The sequence below is a fragment of the Chiloscyllium punctatum genome, chromosome 5 (assembly GCF_047496795.1).
Source record: "Chiloscyllium punctatum isolate Juve2018m chromosome 5, sChiPun1.3, whole genome shotgun sequence".
In the NCBI taxonomy this organism is placed as follows: domain Eukaryota; kingdom Metazoa; phylum Chordata; class Chondrichthyes; order Orectolobiformes; family Hemiscylliidae; genus Chiloscyllium; species Chiloscyllium punctatum.
This window is the reverse complement of record NC_092743.1, coordinates 58,580,273-58,599,645: the sequence shown is the minus strand read 5'-3', so window position 1 is coordinate 58,599,645 and position 19,373 is coordinate 58,580,273. Positions and strand designations below refer to the sequence as shown.

The 19,373-nt window shown below is 39.3% G+C and overlaps 1 protein-coding gene across 1 annotated transcript in view; it reads right to left on the bottom strand.

The window, feature by feature from the left end:
- Window positions 1-19,373, bottom strand: part of yes1 (YES proto-oncogene 1, Src family tyrosine kinase) — a 77,653-nt gene that overhangs the window by 24,296 nt on the left and 33,984 nt on the right. The window contains exons 3-5 of the mRNA XM_072570391.1: window positions 16,226-16,325; window positions 13,757-13,855; window positions 6,196-6,299 (exon numbers count right to left, since the gene is read on the bottom strand). Coding sequence (XP_072426492.1) covers window positions 6,196-6,299; window positions 13,757-13,855; window positions 16,226-16,325 — 303 coding nt within the window. The remainder of the gene's footprint in view (window positions 1-6,195; window positions 6,300-13,756; window positions 13,856-16,225; window positions 16,326-19,373) is intronic.

The following is a 19,373-nucleotide window of genomic DNA, read 5'->3' as shown; positions in this document are numbered from 1 at the left end:
TGCTAATAATGAAAGGGATAATTAAAATTCAACCAAGTTTTTTATTCCCGACTTTCAAAGAGTATGATCTCCGGGACAAACAGAGAGAGGCTTACAGGTTTGAGTCCACAAGGGATTCTTTGGGCCGTCTCAAATCTATACTTTAACAATATGCTTTAGTGTAGAGGAGAACAAAGGTTCACAATCTCCTGAGTGAAGAAATCTCAATCTCAATTTTAAATATTTGAGCCTCTAAGCTGAGCCTATGTCCTCCGGTTCTAGACTCGAGATACAGGTGAAGCAGCCTCTCAGCATGTACCCTTCAAATTTTGTACATCTTGAGGTGATTCACTTGGCTGATTTCTGGGCAGAAGGTGCTGCCTTACAAAGAAATGTTAGGCAGATACTAATTGGAATTTAGGAGAATGGGAACTGATTTTATTGAAACAAACAGGATTCTGACAATGACAGAAATTTCTAGAAAAACCCAGGTCTGACAGCATCTATCGTGAGAAAGCAGACTTAACATTTTGGGTCCAGTGACCCCTCTTTAGAACAGTTCTGAAAGTCGCTGGATCTGAAATGGTAGCTCTGCTTTCTCTCCACAGATTCTATCAGACCTGCTGAGCTTTTCCAGCAAGCACAGTTTTTTGGTTTCCTTACGATTCTGACATTGCTTGACAGGGCAGATACTGGGAAGATGTTGCTTTTTCAAGGGGTGAAGTCGAGAATGAGGGACACAATTCAATAGCGAAAAGTGGTCCATTCAAAACAGAGATGCTTTTTATCCCCCTGCCCAAAAAAGTCATAAATCTTTGGTATTCTCTTCCACAAAAAGCAGAAAAGGCACATTCATTGAATATATTCAAAGCTTTCAGATTTTTGATCAACAAGTGTTGTGTATTACAGAAGAGAGGAAGGAAAAGTAAAGGTCACAATTAAATCAACCATGATCTTGTGTTCCTATTTCTTACGATAGACTAAAAGTTTTGAAAATCTCAAACTGTAGGCCATCAGAGCCAGGGGATTTGTTGGTTTTTAGCCCCATTAATTTCAATGGTATTTTAACTGAATATTTATTATTTTAAGTTCCTCAAACAGCCTATGGTCCACACAATTTCCGGATGTTATGTCTTCTACTCTGAAGACAAAACATTTGCATTACAATTCCTCCCATCTGTGCCTCTAAGGTACCCATACTTATTTTCTTAGCCCCTTCCTTTTTACATACTCGTAAAAGTTCCAACAAGGAATCGTTAACAATTCTGAACTTCTAAGAGTAAAGTGGTAAAGTGCAGAAAAAGCTATCTGGGACATCAAATATGCATTTGATCTCTGAATGAGCAATTCCCATCCATGACTTTCTCATGCTTTTTGCACACAACCCTGTAAGTTCTTCCTTTTTACATACCAATCCTATTCCACTCTGAAGGCCTTGAACAAATGCACCTTTCCCACGCCAATGCATTTCAGACCCTAATCACTTGTTGTACGAACAATTTTTATTTTCTCATGCCACCTTGGCAAGTCAGATTAAAATTTGTATCCTCTAATTTTCAATCCTTTCACAAGTGAGAATAATTTCTCCCTAACTACACGGTCAGACACCTCACGATTCTGAAATCTGCTCTTAGCCTCCTTCTCTCAAGAACATCCACCCAGCTTCACCATCTTCATAACTGAAGCTCCTCATGCCTACAACCATTCTTGCAACCTATCTGCACTCTCTCCAATTCACTTACATACATCCTAGCTCAGCACCCAGGGACTGGATGCAATTCTCCAACTGAACTAATCTAGTGTTTTATTCTGGTTCAACATAAGTAAAGGGGTTATGTACTTTATATTCCTCTTAATAAAGCCAAAGATACTGCACAGTTTATCGACTGCTGTTTCACCCTGTCTTACCATCTTTACATATGCACACATACAACCAGGTCCCTCTGTACTTGCATCCTCATTAGAGTTTATAGACTTCAATTAATGTTGTCTCTCCAAATTCTTCTTACCAAATGCATCATGCCACATTCCTCTGCATTGAGCTTCATTCTGCTACAATTCCTACCATTCTTTCAACTTTTCTATAATGATCTACATCATTTCCTCTCAGTCTGCACGCTTTCACATTTCATATCATCTGCTAGTTTGAAATTGTGTCCTGTACACCATTAACATAGCAGGTAAAGCAAGGGTTCCAACAATGACCCCCGAGAAGCTCCACTACAAACTTCCCTCCAGCTGAAAAGTATTCATTCAACTATTGTTCCCTGTCACCCAGTCAATTCTGCATTCATGCTACTACTGTCTCTTTCATTTCTTTAGCTATAACTTTGCTCAAATGCTGTTTTTTATCAAATATCTTTTGGAAGTCAATGTACACATCAATATCACTGACTTCATCTATTCTGTTACCTCTTCAAAACAAAAATTATAGTTAGCTAGTTAAACATGATTTTCCTTCAAGAAATCTATGTTGGATATCCTTGTTACTTGCACAGGCCCATGCGACTATTAAGTTATGATTTTGACATGTTTCTTTACCATTGAAATTAAACTGACTAGCCTGAGGGTGTTGGAACAATTTTTAACATGCTTTTATAAACAAGGCTGTTACATTTGTGATTTCATGATCCTCTGGTACAGAGTCTGAAGACAAAGATTATAGCTAATATTTTGTAATTTTCACCCCTACTTCCCTCAGTATCTTTTGATGCATCTCATCTGGTTTTAAATCCTTTAATATATGAAACATCTTCTCTTTCACTGTGATGTACACAGCATCTTCTTCCTTGACAAATACTGATGCAAAGTATTCATTTGATAAGCAGTGACAGACAAACCTTTATCTGCCAAAAATCCGAAGGTTTGTTGTGAAGTTTGTATCTCATTAACAAGGCTGTTTGGTGTGCAAACAGTTAACCCAACTCCACACCCACTTGATGCGTGTCACTCAGATGTGATGTGGGGGAACATGGCCCAGCACTGGCAGGCCTCAATTCTGTCTCGGCCCACAATACTCACTGAGTCTGCTGTTCAGTAAGATTATTTTAAATTTCACCTTTGAACTGTTACTTATTCAGAAATTCGAAAAATTCCAAATTCAGAAAACCAGCTGGTCCGAAGCATTTCTGATAAAGGTTTGTGTAGCTGTATTTAGATGTGCATTTGTGAAAGCAAGGCATATAAGGATGTGGGCCAATAGCTTGCCGTACCTTACCCATAACTGAACTGCACCTGAAGACTCTTACTGAAGGTAGCCCACTGCTCAGCTGCTGTTTCTCCAGTCAACCTTTGACTTCTATTTATTCAGCCAAATTTATTCTGACCTCAGCAGTGATTTTCCCCCAATTAATTATTCTTAAGCTTGAATATTCATTGCCCTTTTCTACAGCCAGACTGAACTTTGTGCTACAATGGCCACTGTTCCTAAATGCTCTTCCATTGTCACTTGGTCAAAGTATTCACAAGAATCAGGTCTAGTAGTACCTTCTTTTAATTCAACAAATTATGATTTTTAAATTAAATTTTTGAGGATGTGTGTTTGAAGGTCCGTGGATAGCAGAATATGCGATGATTGAAGAGATATCTGAACTGTATTTTTTAAAAAAAGGGGTCACATCAGGAGATTTTCTTTTAGAAACATTTATTGGAAATCACATGGCTTAGGTCAATTATTTGGGCTCATTTATTGGGAATCATAAGCATGGAATATTGGTGTCAGGTTTTGTCTGGACTTAACGGCACACAGTCTAAAATAACAGCGAAGGTATACAGCTCATCTCCTGCCTTTCTGAAGGAAGTTTTTTGGAGGGTCCAGTGTGTTTGCCTGCAAAGCCTCCGAATTCCTGACGATACCCAAAAAACCTCATCTGCAAAAATCCCACTGACAACTGCCTACATGCACTAGAATGCCAACTGCAGGCGGTTTTGAACACCTCAAATTATCTTACTTTCTACAGCAACCACCAATTACTGATCAAGAATTATTTTCCCCCAAATTACCCCATTGCAGAGTTTGTCTTAAGTGATATGCCCATGCATGCGTGGGGCTTATTTAGAAGGGTAAACATTTATATTCTCATATTTAAAACTATGTGAGCCAGTTTTACACCATTAACAAATAAGTCCTGTTTTCATAGTAAATCAATCCTTTTGTTTCCGAAAGAAGCTTGCTTAATATTTCTCTTTATTCCAAACCTAATTCAGATAAAACTTATAGTTGGCCACATCAGTAACTAGGCAAAGCATGTAAATTTAGATTGCGATCAGTGGCCTAGTGGGATTACAAACCAACTTTGAACTTCTTTAATTTCAGTCAAAAGTGGCAACATATTGCAGACAATTCTAAACACATGCTAGGAATTCCAATGCTTGTACTACTGCTATAGCAACCTGATTCAAAAAATTCAAGTCTCTCATTATAGCTATTTTATAATTCTATCAATGTCTACAATTTCCTTGGAAATTTGTCCCTCTCCAGCCTTTCTACTTGTTGATGACCTATAGACTCACTCAGCAATGTAATTATGCCTTTTTGTTCCCTGGTTCTTGCCAAACAGATAATGTCCTCAAGCCAAAATCAAAACATTCTTCATTAGAGTGTTCCTTTTGAGATTGTCTACAGAGCTCCTTTTTTGATTCAGGCAGGACATTTTTGATTCTCACTAACTCATTCATTAGATCATGTGGTCACATAATAGCAATGCCTTATGTATCTTTCTTGACATATTGGTATTTGAACTCTAAGAATCATAATTAATTTCAATTATCAACAGTCATCAACATTCCACCAAATTTATAAACGACAATACAAAAGAAAGGCATTCATTACCTGGCCAGTAGCATTTAAGTATTTAGATTGTACAAGACAACGTGTTAAGCTTTACCTTAAACACAACTTCTTCAAAATGGTGATGTCACAGCTAATGTTTCTATCAAAATGCACGAAGCTGGAACACTGACCTGGCAGTTATAACTCAACTTACTGCATCTTGGATCTTTATCTCTGATGTAAAATTACCAACTGTCAGCACCAATCTCCAAACCAAAATTGTAATAATTCTTGAAATTACACAGTCTTAAACAAGAGACACACTTATTTGTGAGCAATTAGTTTTCTTGAATCTTATTATTTCTATTATACTTTTATTTTAATAAAGTAGTCCTTTGTTGAAAGCTGCTGTTTCCTTTGCAGCCTCTCTTCTCCCATACCTTCTACCCGGTGCTTTCTTACAGCCTCCACCTTTCCCTCTATCCTTCGCTGCAGCCTCCCACTCACTCCTCTTGCAGGCTCCTTCTCCCTCCCAAAACCCCACAACCATAACTTCCTCCCCCACAATCCTCCACATACATTGCTCTAGCAGCAGTTTTCTTGCCCCATCCCCTTCTGGCAATATCCTCCCTGACCCTCTCACCGACCAAGTCACCATCTGGCAGTGTCATCCTTCACACCCTCCCCATCACAATGGAGCACTCCACTTGCTGCCTGCTTCTCATCCCAACTAAGACACAGCAAACAGAACTTTGAGATCTGGCCAATTGACCCATCATCCCCAGCCAAAGATTTCCACATCTTGGTGAAATCTGCTGTGTACCTCTAGCCACACCCACCTTGCCTCCATGCTCCTGGACCTTGTCACCTGCTGGACCAGTTCTCAACCCCAAGCTTCCATACTTTGGTGCCTAGTGACTCCCTCAATGCCAATGCCAACTTAGTGAGCTGCTACCTGCTCCTCTAATCACAGGCTGTTTTTCTCCCACATTTTCTGCTGATAGGCTCATCAGAGGCACAGCTCTTCAACATTTTCTTCCATGATAGGCTGCCTACAGGTGACCTCTATAGGACAACGTGGGTTGAGGATGGATCACCATGCTACCTAAACTGCATTGACCCCTCTTGGATACCTGCTCTTCAGCAATTTAATTGTCTCCTTAAATAATACTGCCTCTCCTTTCCTATTTCTTCCTTTTCTATCTTTCTTGAATTCCTTCTCCAGAAATATTTAATACCCAGCTCCACGCACATTAACCCCCATTTAGACAATTTTCTCATTTAGAGTGATCCCACCGAATAAATTACTATTCCCTGCTGAAAGATATTCTCTCTTTCTGCAATCTGTGCTCCTTGGCACTAAGTTTTGCAATTCACTTTTGGTTCTCACATCCTGGCAAGTTGCATTATTCACTGCCATACTAAGTACTTGTGATAGCTATTACCTTTTGTGGTTTCACTCTCTCGAACTAAGAATGTGCCACGTGGATTTCCTGGATGAAGCAGCAATCGCTCTGCATCTTTGCGACCCATTTTACCGAAATACCACCTAGAAACAAAATTTAGAAAGAATGAAAGAGCAGTGAGTAACATCAATTAACAATTTATCACACATTCAGTTTTCTAAAAAGGCGCACAAGAATCTAAACACCAGAAAACACCTGCTACAAACTTGTAAGTGGTGGCAAAAAAGTATGCTGTTCTCAGAGTTCAAGCTTGAACCTTGTTTGAAACTCACATGAAAACAATTTTGCAAATTAACTTGACTAGGAATATTCCAAAAAGGCAAGTTACCAGTCAAAGAAATGATGGGATAGAATTGCAAGATTGTTGAGGGATCCATTAAATGAACAAGATTTTTAGAAAAGCCAGAGACCAAGGGTGCCTTCACTTCACAGTATCAATGAAGAGCAACTTCATTTAAAGCAGTCCACTTTTACAGGTATGCTCTGCAAGACCCTGAAGCTCAAATGCCATTGTTCTAAACTGCATAAGTAGAAAAGTATCAAAGTGTTTCCTATTCACCCCAGGAAGGTAATGGCCTCGTGGCATCATCACTGAACTACTAATCCAGAGACCCAGGAAATGTTTGAGGGGACTTGAGATTGAATCCCACTGTGGCAGCTGGTGGAATCTGAATTCAATAAAAATTTGGACTCGAGTCGAAAGATGGCCAAGAAACTGAGTCACTAATGCCCTTTAGGGAAAGGAAGCTGCTATCCTTACCTGGTCTGGCCTATACGTGACTCCAGACCCAGAGCATTGTGGTTGACTTTTTATTGTTCTTGAAAAGGCCTAGCAAGCCGTTCAGTTGTATCAACTGCTAGAAAGGAGAAATGGAATGAAAACAGATGGACTATCTGGTATCGACATTGGCAAAACAGCCCTGCGACCCCACAAAATCCTCCTTCCAACTGTAGGGGGCTTGTGCCAAAACTGGGAAAGCTGTACAGCCTAACAGTCACATCCAAAGTATCATATAATGTCACCATCACATTCATCCAACAATAGTGTGGGTCCAGCAGAGATGGTGGTACAGTTTGAGAGCGCTGCCCTGGAAGTCCTCAATGTTGACATTGGATACCTTGAAGTCTCATATTCATGAGAAATTTGGCCAAGAAACCTCTTGTTGATTACCACACAGTCTTCCCTTGTTGAGGAATTAGTACTCTTCCATGTTAAACAACATTTGGAGGAAGCAATGATGGTAGTAAGGGCTCGGAACGTATTCTGGGCAGGCTACCTCAAAGAGTAGTTCTTTGACCACCTCAAAGAGTAGCTCAGCAACAGTACCACTGATTTACGACTCAACCAGCAGAAGGATATTGCTGCTAGACTGGACCTATGGTCAGAAGGGGAAGGAAGCAAAAGGGCAAACATTGTTGACCTCATTCTCATCAATGTGCCTGCCACAGATTCAGTATTGGGAAGAGTGATCACTACATGGTACTTGTGGAGACATAGTCCCACTTTCATATTGAGAATACTTTACATTATATTGTGCCAATATCAATGTGCTAAATAGGCCAGACTTCAAAGAGATGAAGCAACTTAAGATTGGCCATCCATGAGTCTCTGTGGGCCATGAACAGCAGATCTGTACTCTAATACAATCTGCAGCCTCATGATCCATCGTATCCCCCACACTATTACCATCAAGCCAAGGGATGAAATCTAGTTCATTAAAGATTGCAGGAGTGCATGCCAGGAGCCACATCAGGCAAATCTAAAAAGCAGGACTACTTGCATGCCAAACAGCAAGGAATACAAAGAACTAAGTGACCCCATAAACAACGGATCAGACTTAAGCTGTGCTAACACATCCAGTGGTGAATGGTGGTGGAGGGTCCACAAATATTCCTGGCCTCAACAATAGAGGAACTCAGCAAATCAGTGCAAAAGTTAAGGTTGAATTATTCGCAACAGTCTCCAGCTAGGTGCCAAATGGATGACCAATCTTGGCCTCATCAGAGATGCTGGTTTTAAACCGATTAGATTACTCCACGTGATATCAATAAATACTTGGAAGCACAGGACACTGCAAAGATTACAGGCCCTGATGGTGCTGGTTTTGAAGACATACACTCCAGAATTCACTTCACATACAAAGGTGTTTGACTACAGCTACAATACTGGCAATGTAGAAAATTGCCCAAGTATGTCGTGTACACAAAAAAGCAAGACAAAGCCAACTCTGAATTACCTTCCCATCTGTCTACTCAAATCATCAGTACAATTATGGTAGGTGTCAGTGACAGTGCGATCAAGCAGCATCTTGCTCAGCAATAACTTGCTCTCTGCAACCCAGTTTGGGTTTCACCAGGACCTTTCAGATATTGACTGCATTGAAGTCTTGGTTCAAACATAGGCAAAAAAAGAGTTTAACTCCAGAGATGAAGTGAGAGTAACTGCTCTTGAGATCAAGATTGCATCTGATAAATGTGGCTTCGAGGAGCTCTACCCTAGAATTGGAATCAATAGGAAGCAGGGGAAAATCTCTCTACTGGTTGGAGTCACTCCTGGTACGCAGGACATTGGCTATGGTTTTTGAAGACCAATCATCTCAGTTCCAGGGCATTTCTGTCAGAGTTCCTCAAAATATCCCGAGATTCGACCATCTTCAGCTGCTTCATCAATGACACCCATATGGTCTGAATTGGGGATGTAGCTGATGACTGCATAATGTTCAGCACCATCTGTGACTCCTCAGAAACGGAAACAGTCAATATCCGAATGCAGCAAGAGCTGGACAATATCAATGCTGAAGACTGAAATGTGGCAAGTAATATTCATATTACACAAATGCCAGGTGGCAACCACTGCCAAAACGAAACAAATCAAACTGTTACCCTATGATACTCAATGGCCTTACTATCACTGAATGCCCCACATAAACATCCTGAGGGGTTACCATTGACCAGAAACTGAACTGAACTCACCATATAAATACAATGGGTCCAAGAGCAGATCAGAGGCTAGGAATACTGTAGTGAGTAGCTCACCTGACTCCCCAAAGCCAGTCCACATCTACAACACTCAAATTACTGCTTGAAAAATGTCTATTATTTGTCATTCTTCTATTACTGTAACTTGCATGTTTTGCAAGTATGCACTTTATGCAGTGTACGATCGCTGCCCACAAAGCACCCTTGGTCCTGAAGGAACACTGTCTCATTTTTACTGTATCAGTTGCATATGGTAGATACGTCAAATAAAAAGCTACTCCACTCTACTCTATAATGTGCATTGTTGCAACATGTGGGAGCTGCTGGACATCATTGTGGTTCATATTAACTACATCTGCAACAAGCTTGCAGAATGGTGGCTCACAGTTGATGGGCTCCAATCTGAACTCTGAACGCTACAATACGTCAGGGAGATGGGGGAAGAGTTACCTGAATGCTATGATTCAGGAGGCAGAACACCTCATACATTAACCACCTTGAATTTGGTCAGTGGTTAGGGAGAGGAGGGTGTGACTACATCTGAGGCAGGTAGAGGGATTCAGGAAGCAGCACACTGGAGCTGCAGGGAGGATGAGTAAAGTGACCACAGCAGCAAAAAGGGGAGAAAAGAGGTAGTTGTAAGAGGATGGTATCGTCAGAGAAACAGACACTGTATTTTGAGTTCTGAGGTTGTGTTGTCTGCCTGGTGCTTCGGCTATCTTACTGAGGCTGCTGTCGAACTTGAACTGGGAGGAGAAAGATTCAGTTTGCGTGGTCCACATGGGTACTAACAATATAGGTAGAATAAGGAAAGAGATCCTGCTGAAAGAATATGAGCAGCTAGATACTAAATTAAAAAGCAGGACCAAGGTAATAATGTCTGAATTACTACCTGAGCCATGAGCTACTCGACACAGGGTCATTAAGGTTAAAGCAGTAAATGCATGGCCCACAGATTAATGCAGGAGAAGTGGTTTTGAATTTACAGTCAACAGAATCAGTACTCTGAAGAGAAGGCGCAGTACTGTTGGGATAAACTCCACTTGAATCATGTTGGGTCCAGAAATGTATAAATAGGGGTGAAGATAGGGGTTTAATCTGAATTATGGGTGGGTGGTGGGTGGGGGGAGGCGGAAGAAACAGAGAAAAGGGGTTCAGTTGCATGGCAAATTACAAAAATCAAACAGCAAGGAGAAAGTAGGACTACAGATTAGTTAAGAGGCTAATTGTAACCACAAAATGAAAGGAAGTGTGTGAATGTCATATTGCACCAAGGAACCATACATGAGCAGGGAAAATTCATAATAGGACAAACTTAACAATGCAATTAGAGACGAATAGATATAGGATTCGGTGGTGATCACAGATGTGGTTACAGGGATCATATGACACCACATTACAGTCCAACAAACTTGTCTGAAATCACAAGCTTTCAGAGCGCTGCTCCTTCGGCAAGTGAAGCTTGCGATTTCAAGTAAACCTGTTGGACTAAAAGCTGGTACCATATGACCTCTGACCTTGTCCACCCCATTCCAACACTTTTGCACCTCCACATCATGGTTACAGGGAGACCAGAACAGGAAGTCAAATATCCAAAGGATACTCTGTTTTGGAAGGATTGAAGAAAGGCAAAGGGAATGGTGTAACTTTGTTAGTAAATCTGCATAGTGAGAAATGATTTGGTACTGGAAATTAGGATGTAATATTGAACCTGGGTAGAAATATGAAACAGTATGGCAAAGTAGTCCCCAATGGGAGTAATCCATAATTCCCTAATTAGTTGTCCTAAAGGAAGTATAGGGAAAGCTCGATTATCTGAATATCGGATTATCCGAAGGAGATCTCGAGGTCCCGATAGAAACATTACATTAAAGGCATGTCTCCAACACTGATCACGCCTTTTGATTACAGTGATTAAAAGTGAACTTAGCTCACTGCCGAGAATACTCTGGAAATCGATGGGATCCAGGCACCAACTCCAAATGACTTACCTCGCTCTCTCTCCCTCTCTCTCCACCACATTCCCTGGAGCTCTACACAGGCATGTACATAAACTTCCCTTTCCCAGATAATCTCTCCAACATTGTCTTGTCCAGGGCAAAAAGGTGGAACTTGTCAAAAAGTTGTAGTAAAAAGTTGTGAGTGTGGCTGCATGAACACGCTATTTGGAGATTCAATCTGTCAAAGTCAGCTTGGTTTTATGAAGGGTAAATCATGTTTGACCAATTTGCTAGAGTTCTTTGAAGATCTAACAACGAAAATGAACAATGAGGTCCTTTTGATAGTATATACTTCTAGAAGGCTTTTGATAAGGTGCACAAAAGGTTAATGCAGAAAGAAAGATCACATGGGGTTAGGAGTAATTAGAGAATGAGCTGACCAAGAGAAAGCAGAGTCAGGATTATATGGTTCTTTTCTGGTTGGCAGGCTGTAGCTAATGGGTGCCCCAGGGTTCGGTCATCAGGTCCAAACTATTACATTTTATATGAAGGACTTGGATGCAGGAATAGAATGTGATTTGCAAATTTGGGTGTAACACATCAAAACAGACTAGGAAGGGAAGCTGCAATAAAGAAATTTACAAATAGATATGATAGGTGAATGGGTCAAACTTTGACAGATGGAATTTAACATGGATAAGTGCAAGGTTTGCCATTTTGTTTGGAGAAACAAAGACAATATTACCTCAATGGAGAGAAACTTCAATGTTTCAGTGCTAAGGGATCTAAGTGTTCTCATGCATAGTCACAGAAAGCCGGTATACAGGTACAACAGATAATAAGAGAATTTTGGCATTTGTTACTAGAAGAATGGAGTATAAAAGTAGGAAAATGCTGTTGCAAGTGTACAAGTCATTGGTGAGACATCAGCAGCACTGGGTACAGCTTTGTTCCCCTTACTAGAGGTAGCATGTACTTGCATTGGAGATAGTTCAGAGAAGGTTCACTAGGTTAATTCTGGACAAAAAAGGCTTGTCTATGAGGAAAGATTGAGCAGTTGAGGTCTATATTCGTTAGAGTTTAGAAGGATGAGTGGAGATTGAGGTATACAAGACGCTAAAGTGGATCGACAAAGTAGATGCAGAGCAGATGCAGAGCAGATGCTTCCCTTGTGGGATAATCAAGAATAAAAGAATAAAATTTTAGACTATAGGATGGCAAATTTAAAACAAAGATGAGGCAGAATTCCTTTTCCCAATTGGTTGTGAATCTGTGGAATTCACTTCACCAAATGTGGTGGACACCAGGAAAACTAATGATTTTGATGATACGGACAGGTTTTTAATTAATAATGGGTTATGGGGAGCAGACAGGAAAGTGGAGTTGAGGCTAAGATGTGGTCAGCCATGAGCAGGTTCAAAGGGTTGAATTTCCTACTCCTTACTGCGAGATAGTCATTTAAAATGACTGAATATTTTTGTCCCACTACTACCAGAAGCAATTAGTTTTTAATTTATTCACCACTTACACTACGCTGCCTTGAACAATGAACCATACTTGATTGCTGCAGAATTTGCTAACTTCTACAAGTTAAATGGAATTAAATGTTCATTTTATCTTCGATATCACAAGAGTTTTGAAATGTCTTGAAAACATTTAAGTACTCTTTAAGCGAATACTATATTGTGATGAAAAATAAATTATTTCTGCAGAAGTTGCCAAGTAGAGACACCTTAAACTCTTAACTGATCACTCTGTCAATGCACTGCTTTGTTCCAACATGCATGCAAAGATCTTTTAAGCTTGTTGAAGCCCGACTTGGCTAGCGAGTGCAATAATGAAAGTGGGAAGCTCATACAACATAAGACAAATGAAGATTAGGGAGGGGAAGGAATCTTTTACTAAGGGAGTCACCCCAACAACGATTAATCTAATTAATGCCTCGATCCAAAGCATTTGGATACCAGGCCTTTGTAAGGAGAGAGTCTGCTGCTCCCCCTTTCTCCAATCTCAGAAAGGAGAGCTCAATATTATCTAGCTATATGTGTGTTAGGAAAAATGTCAGAAACAAAAACTGAACAAAGGTTGAATGAAAATGTAAGTGGACACAGAAATGCAATTGAGATGGACTGTAGTGCTAAGTAAAAGAGAGATAAGGAATTAATGCAGTATAGTGGCCAAAGGAAGCACCTAACATGGGAAGCAAGCTTTACAGTCAGCAGTAGCATTCAGTTTACCAGGATGATGATACTTACTGGGGGTATGAACTCTAAGTTCTTGCTTCTATGCAAGTTCAAATCTTCAGTTTACCCACGAAGAGTATTAAAATAAGCCCTTAAAAATATTTTAAGCCCTTGTACCTATAATTAAGCATTTTAATATTAGAAAAAGTGAAAATTGATCACAAACCAATTGCCTGATAAATGCTAAGAGAGCTGTTAGAATGGTCCATCATATGATCTAGTTAATGAAAAATATTGAATCAACTGCTAATCTCAAACTCAGCAACTGTAAGAAGATAAACAACTACAACAAATTAAATAGTTAATAGACTTCAAATCATGAAATTTTAGATAATATATCAAACACTCGCAAAAACATAAAACAGAAATAAATCTTACTCTTCAGCTTGAATAGAGTCAGCAGGAGCCACATAATTGCTGGGAATGTAACCTTTTTTCCCTGTAGTGATAGATCGAGCTTCCCACCAGTCACCTTCCCTGTAACATCAAAACAGCACTTAATATCTAACAGTTTGGAATTGATTATTCAGAGATATTACAATAAATGGCATACTAAAAAAATTTTCAGAAGTCAGTTAACTGGACTTTGAAATCCTGTCAAAAATGTTTTAAAAAAGGAGATAGAGATCATATGCACAAATAGAACTTTTTAGATCCTCAGTTTGCCTCAAAATATACTGCAGCTGACAAAACAAAAAAAAAAAATCACTATTTCAATAAAAATTCATGATCTTTTAATTAGATTTTTAAGTGAGGTTAGTTAAGGGCTGAATGTTGGATATATGCCTACTATTGGCAATATCCATTTTCAGAAGAGTGGCAAGGTATATAGGAGTGAGGGTCTTGATGTAAACATGTGATCCAAAAGTAGCACTGCTCACAATGAAAGACTGCTTTATCTGAACTTCAAGTGTTAAAATACAAGAAAGCTTCAAAGTACTTCTGAGCTAACGATTACATTAATTAATTACATTAGAATAAATTAATGAAAAAATAATGTGAAGTCATTTATTTGAAATCTACCATGTAATAACACCCAAACTCATGGATCAGAAAAAACAATGAACCAGCTATTCCTGAGATGTGGATTTTTTTTTAAAAAACACAACTGCCTGAATATCAGAACTTGCAGTATAGTTTAGATTCCTGGTTCTCAAACTTTGAAAGCGCAACTCAGTTAAGAGTTGTTAAGGATGTTCAGATGAAGCGCGACAGAGGGTGGAGTTAAAAAAAGTTCCAAGTATAATAGGTGGACACTTCAATTAATCCCTAGTCAAAATATCATTAAGTCAATGATGCAGTGCAATCCAAAAGCACCTCATCTTTTAAATGGCTAGCATCTTCTATGAAAAGTAATTTACCTTTCCTAAAATAATTAACAAAGAGCACACATGGTTAACATTTGAAATCCAATCTGTAAATAATGTCATATAGACTTACAACACAAAACAAGCCCTCAGTCCCATGAAATTGTGGTCAAAAACAATAACCTAAATATTTAAATCCCTTTATCCAGCACATAATCCACAGGCCTTGTATGCCTTGTCATCACAAACACCTTTTTTAGTACTTCCCTAAATTTTGAGGGTGTCTTCCACCTTTACAAGCAGTGAGTTCCAGATTCCCACCATCCTCTGGGTGCAAAGGTCTCCCCTTACAGCTCCCAAAACCACCGGTCATAAATTTATGCCTTGGTCAGTGATCGCTCCATCAAGTTTAAGATCATAATTCTAGTGAAAATGTGTGATATCAATGTATGAGGAAATGAAAGCAATCTGTCTATTGATTCTAATTCAGATTACAAAATCTTATGAATCCTACACTATTTCAAACAGAGTTTCTGCATTTGCTCTCATTTCCCTCTAACCTTATGCCATAACTTATATCAAAATAGCAATAGCCTCCCAACAGCATTGTAGGTCTACCTGCAGCTTATGCAATTTTGCAAGGTAGCTCACCAACACTTTCAAAATCAAGGGGAATAAATTGTGGCCAAACCAGTAATGCCCATCTCCCACGAGTGAATTAAAAAAAGTTAAGAGTCTGCATCTGAAGAAATTAATGATTCAACCAATATCGATGATGCACAAACAAAATGTTGCAAATGCTATTAATGTACTAAATATACAGATATGGTTGGAGAATTTTAATGCGTTTGGAGCAGAGGAATGTCCCATATCAGTGAACTTTTATCAGAACTCTGTCATTGACCGGAAATGTTAGCTTATTTATTGATACAGATGTAATGTTTGACATTTTAACTTTATTTCTTTATTTTTCTAATTTTATGCTAAGACGACTGTAGTGCCGAAATTTTAAAACTTATTTCGTTATTTTTCTATTTCTGTAACTAGGATTTTGTACCTCGGCACTTGTACCTAAGATGGCACTGAGTGTGTGGTGACATGTTACACTTTTCAATGTACTCTTGTACACCACACTTAAGTACGTGACAATAAAACTTGAATCTAAATCTAACACGTTGTCTGACCTGCTGCACATCTTTAGCATTTTCTGTTTGTATTTGGGATGCATATCTTAGGGAATGTGCAAAGCCATGAAACTTCTTTAGGCAGTGCGTGACTACCAAACATTGAAGTGCCCTGGTTCAAGTGTCTTTCAATGTGGTGATATCAGCTAAAACTTTCTATTCATGCAATGGAAACTAGCATTGAAGGGATACTTATAACGACATACAGGTTTGGCACAGTATAGTGCTTCAGCCTTGAGTTGATCATTCTAAGACTCTAAAAAAAATTGAATCAAACTTGCATACATAACTTCACTTATAATAAGCAGCTACAGAAAATTTAGAATACTAACTCCCTTGAAGTTTAAAATACTTACGTATTGTTTATAATCTGGAATCTCTCACCCTTTTTGAAAGACAAATCTTCTGTTGTTCTTGCTTCATAGTCATATAAGGCCACAAAAATAGTTACTCCACCTTCAAAGGAGATACAAACATTCATTACTGTTTCGAAATTTGCATGTTTCAAAATTAACTGATAATTTAAACTTAAAACCATAAACTCCAGAGAATACTGCAACTTCCATAGTAACTGCTATTGGGCCACAAGATAAACATCAAGGCTGGCAAGTTTTTAGAACCTGCACAAACAGGAGAATTATGCCAGCAGGTTCTCATGCTCTATCACATACATAGTGCAGTCAAAGGCAAAGTGGCAACAGCTAATGATAGAAACACAGGGACTAGGGCTAGATTGATCCAGCCACCCTCTTCATTTTATTAACCCAGAGAACAACAGAGCTGCCGAGTGACAAAAACTAACTGAAATTTAGTTTCAGCGTGAATGCGAAGCTCAAGACCCTCAGCTGTGCAGTATGGGTATAATTTTCAATTTAACTTAAATAAGAATTAACTTATACAAGAATTATGTATCAGTGAAATAATGCACTTGTGATTAACAACCCAAAGCACTCTTAACTGCTGCTTATTGAGACAATACTTTTTAAAAATGTTTATACTAAGTAGTGACTGGATCGAACAAAGCCAACATGTGCAGAGAATTGGGGGCTAGTGTATTGACATGGATAGAGTAGGGTAGTTTTTTGAAGGGCAGCCAGTTCTCTATCCATTTCAGTACACCAGACAGTGACCAGTGAGTTACTATAAAGAATTGCTCAGTGGTTAGTACTGCTGCCTTAGTGTCAGGGACCCAGGTTCGATTCCAGCCTCGGACGACTGTCTGTGTGGAGTTTGCACATTTTCCCCCGTGTCTGCATGACTTTCCTTTGGGTGCTCCAGTTTCGTCCCACAATCCAAAAATATGCAGGTTAGGTGAACTGGCCATGCTAAATTCCCTATAGTGTTCAGGGATGTGTTTGTTGGGGTAAATGTAGGGGAATGGATTTGGATGGGATACTCAGAGGGTCGGTGTGGACTTGTTTGGCTGAAGGACCTGTTTCCACACTGTAGGGATTCCATGAATAGTGCTTGGACCTCAGATATTGAAGGGTGAACTGAGGAGATGATGCACAGCTGCTTCACTGAGATCAGGACAAGATGAATGAGTGGGCAAATGCAGAGCTGATTAAGTATAATGTGGATAAATAAGTAGTTATCCACTTTGGTAGCAAAAACAGATATTCAGATTATCTGAATGGTGGTAGATTGGGAAGGTGGAGGCACAATGAGAATTGGGTGTTCTTGTACATTAGTTGTTGAAAGCAAGCATGCAGGTGGGGGAAGGTGGCAAATGATATGTTGGCGTTCATAGCAAGAGGATTTGACTATAGGAGCAGGAATGTCCTGCTTCATCTGAACAGGGCTTTTGTGAGACTGCATCTGGAGTATTCTGTATTTCTTTGGTCTCCTTATCTGAAGGCTGTTCTGATAATGGAGGGAGTACAACAGACCGATTCCCAAAACTGACATATAAAGAGAGACTGAATTAGTTAGGATTATATTCATTGGAGCTTAGAAGAATAAAAATTGCACAAAAATCTATAAAAGTCTAACAGGATGAGACAGGATAAATGCAATAAGGATATTACAAATGATTGCAATTCCGGAACCAGGGATCACTAAGGAGAAAGTGAGGATTGCAGATGCTGGAGATCAGAGTCAAGAGTGTAGTGCTGAGAAAGGACAGTTAGGTCAGGCAGCATCCAAAATGCAGGAGAAGCAACATTTCCTGAAGGGCTTATGCCTGAAATGTTGATTCTCCGGCTCCTCAGATGCAGTCTGACCTGCTGTGCGTTTCCAGCACTACACACACATCACTGTCTAAGAATATGGAATAGACCATTTAGGTGTGAAATGAGGAGAAATTTCTTCACCCAGGAAGTAGTGAACCTGTGGAATTCTCTGCCACAGAAAACAACGGAGGCTTACCAACAAAGTTTCCGAGAGGATATGGTTAAAAGGGTCAAAGAGTATGGTGAGGAAGTGATCATATTGAGTGGTCGAGCAAGTTTGAAGGTCTGACTGTTCTATTCCAGTTCCCACTTTATGTTTTGAAATGTGCACCACTTTAAAGATTTTAGTAATTTTACTGTGGAGTGATCAGCAAAATGTGGCTAGGGATAGATGAAAAGTGCAGAATGAAGTCTTTAAAAGGAATAGGAGAGAGAAAAATGAAGGAAAAAAAAGTCTTTAGGCAGCTCTGACCTAATGGGGAGATCAAAGGATTCAGAGCATGAAACAGGACCACTGCCCAGTACTGTATTTTGGAGAAAACAAGATAAACAATGCTAAAACATGCCAGACATACTAAGATCTGGCAGCATCTGGGATGACAGAAACAGATATTGTCTCAGGGTCTCATACTTCACTAGAACTGAGAATAGTTCTCAGTCATAATTCATTTAGAAATAGAAACAATCGTATCCAAGGTCATGGCAGATGATTTGAGAAAAGGTAAAAAGAGTCACTATAAGAGCAGAAAAGCTGAAAAAAAATGAAGGTCATTTTCTATTATAAAAGCAAAATACGGTGGATGCTGGAATTCTGAAACAAACAATGCTGGAGACACTCAGCTGATCTGGTAGTATCTGTGGTCAGAGTTAATGTTTCAGGGTATGACTTCTTCAGAACTGAAAAGTGTTGGAAATTTAATAAAATGTATTTTGACAGAAGCAGAAGGGATTTTAGAAGTAAAGAGACAACATTGATAAAAAAAAAAGATGGATGTAAATTAAGATGTCAGAGGGAGAGAATAGTTCCCCTCCACTAACAGCAAAATAACAAGCCAAAGTTGTGGAAGGAGGAGGTGGAGCATAAGAGAATGCAAGAAAAATGGAGAACAGCCATCTGAAGTTATTGAACTCAATAATTAAACCTGGAGGCTATAAACTGCCTAATCAGAAAATGTGGGGTTGTTCTTTGAATTTGCATCATACTTTGTTGAAATATTGCTTAAAGCCCAGGTCACAAATGCTAGTATGAGAGCAAGATCATTTTAAAATAAAAGTTCCAGTTATTTCTGTGAATGGTGCACCACCCTTCTACATCATCTCCCAGGGATATGTT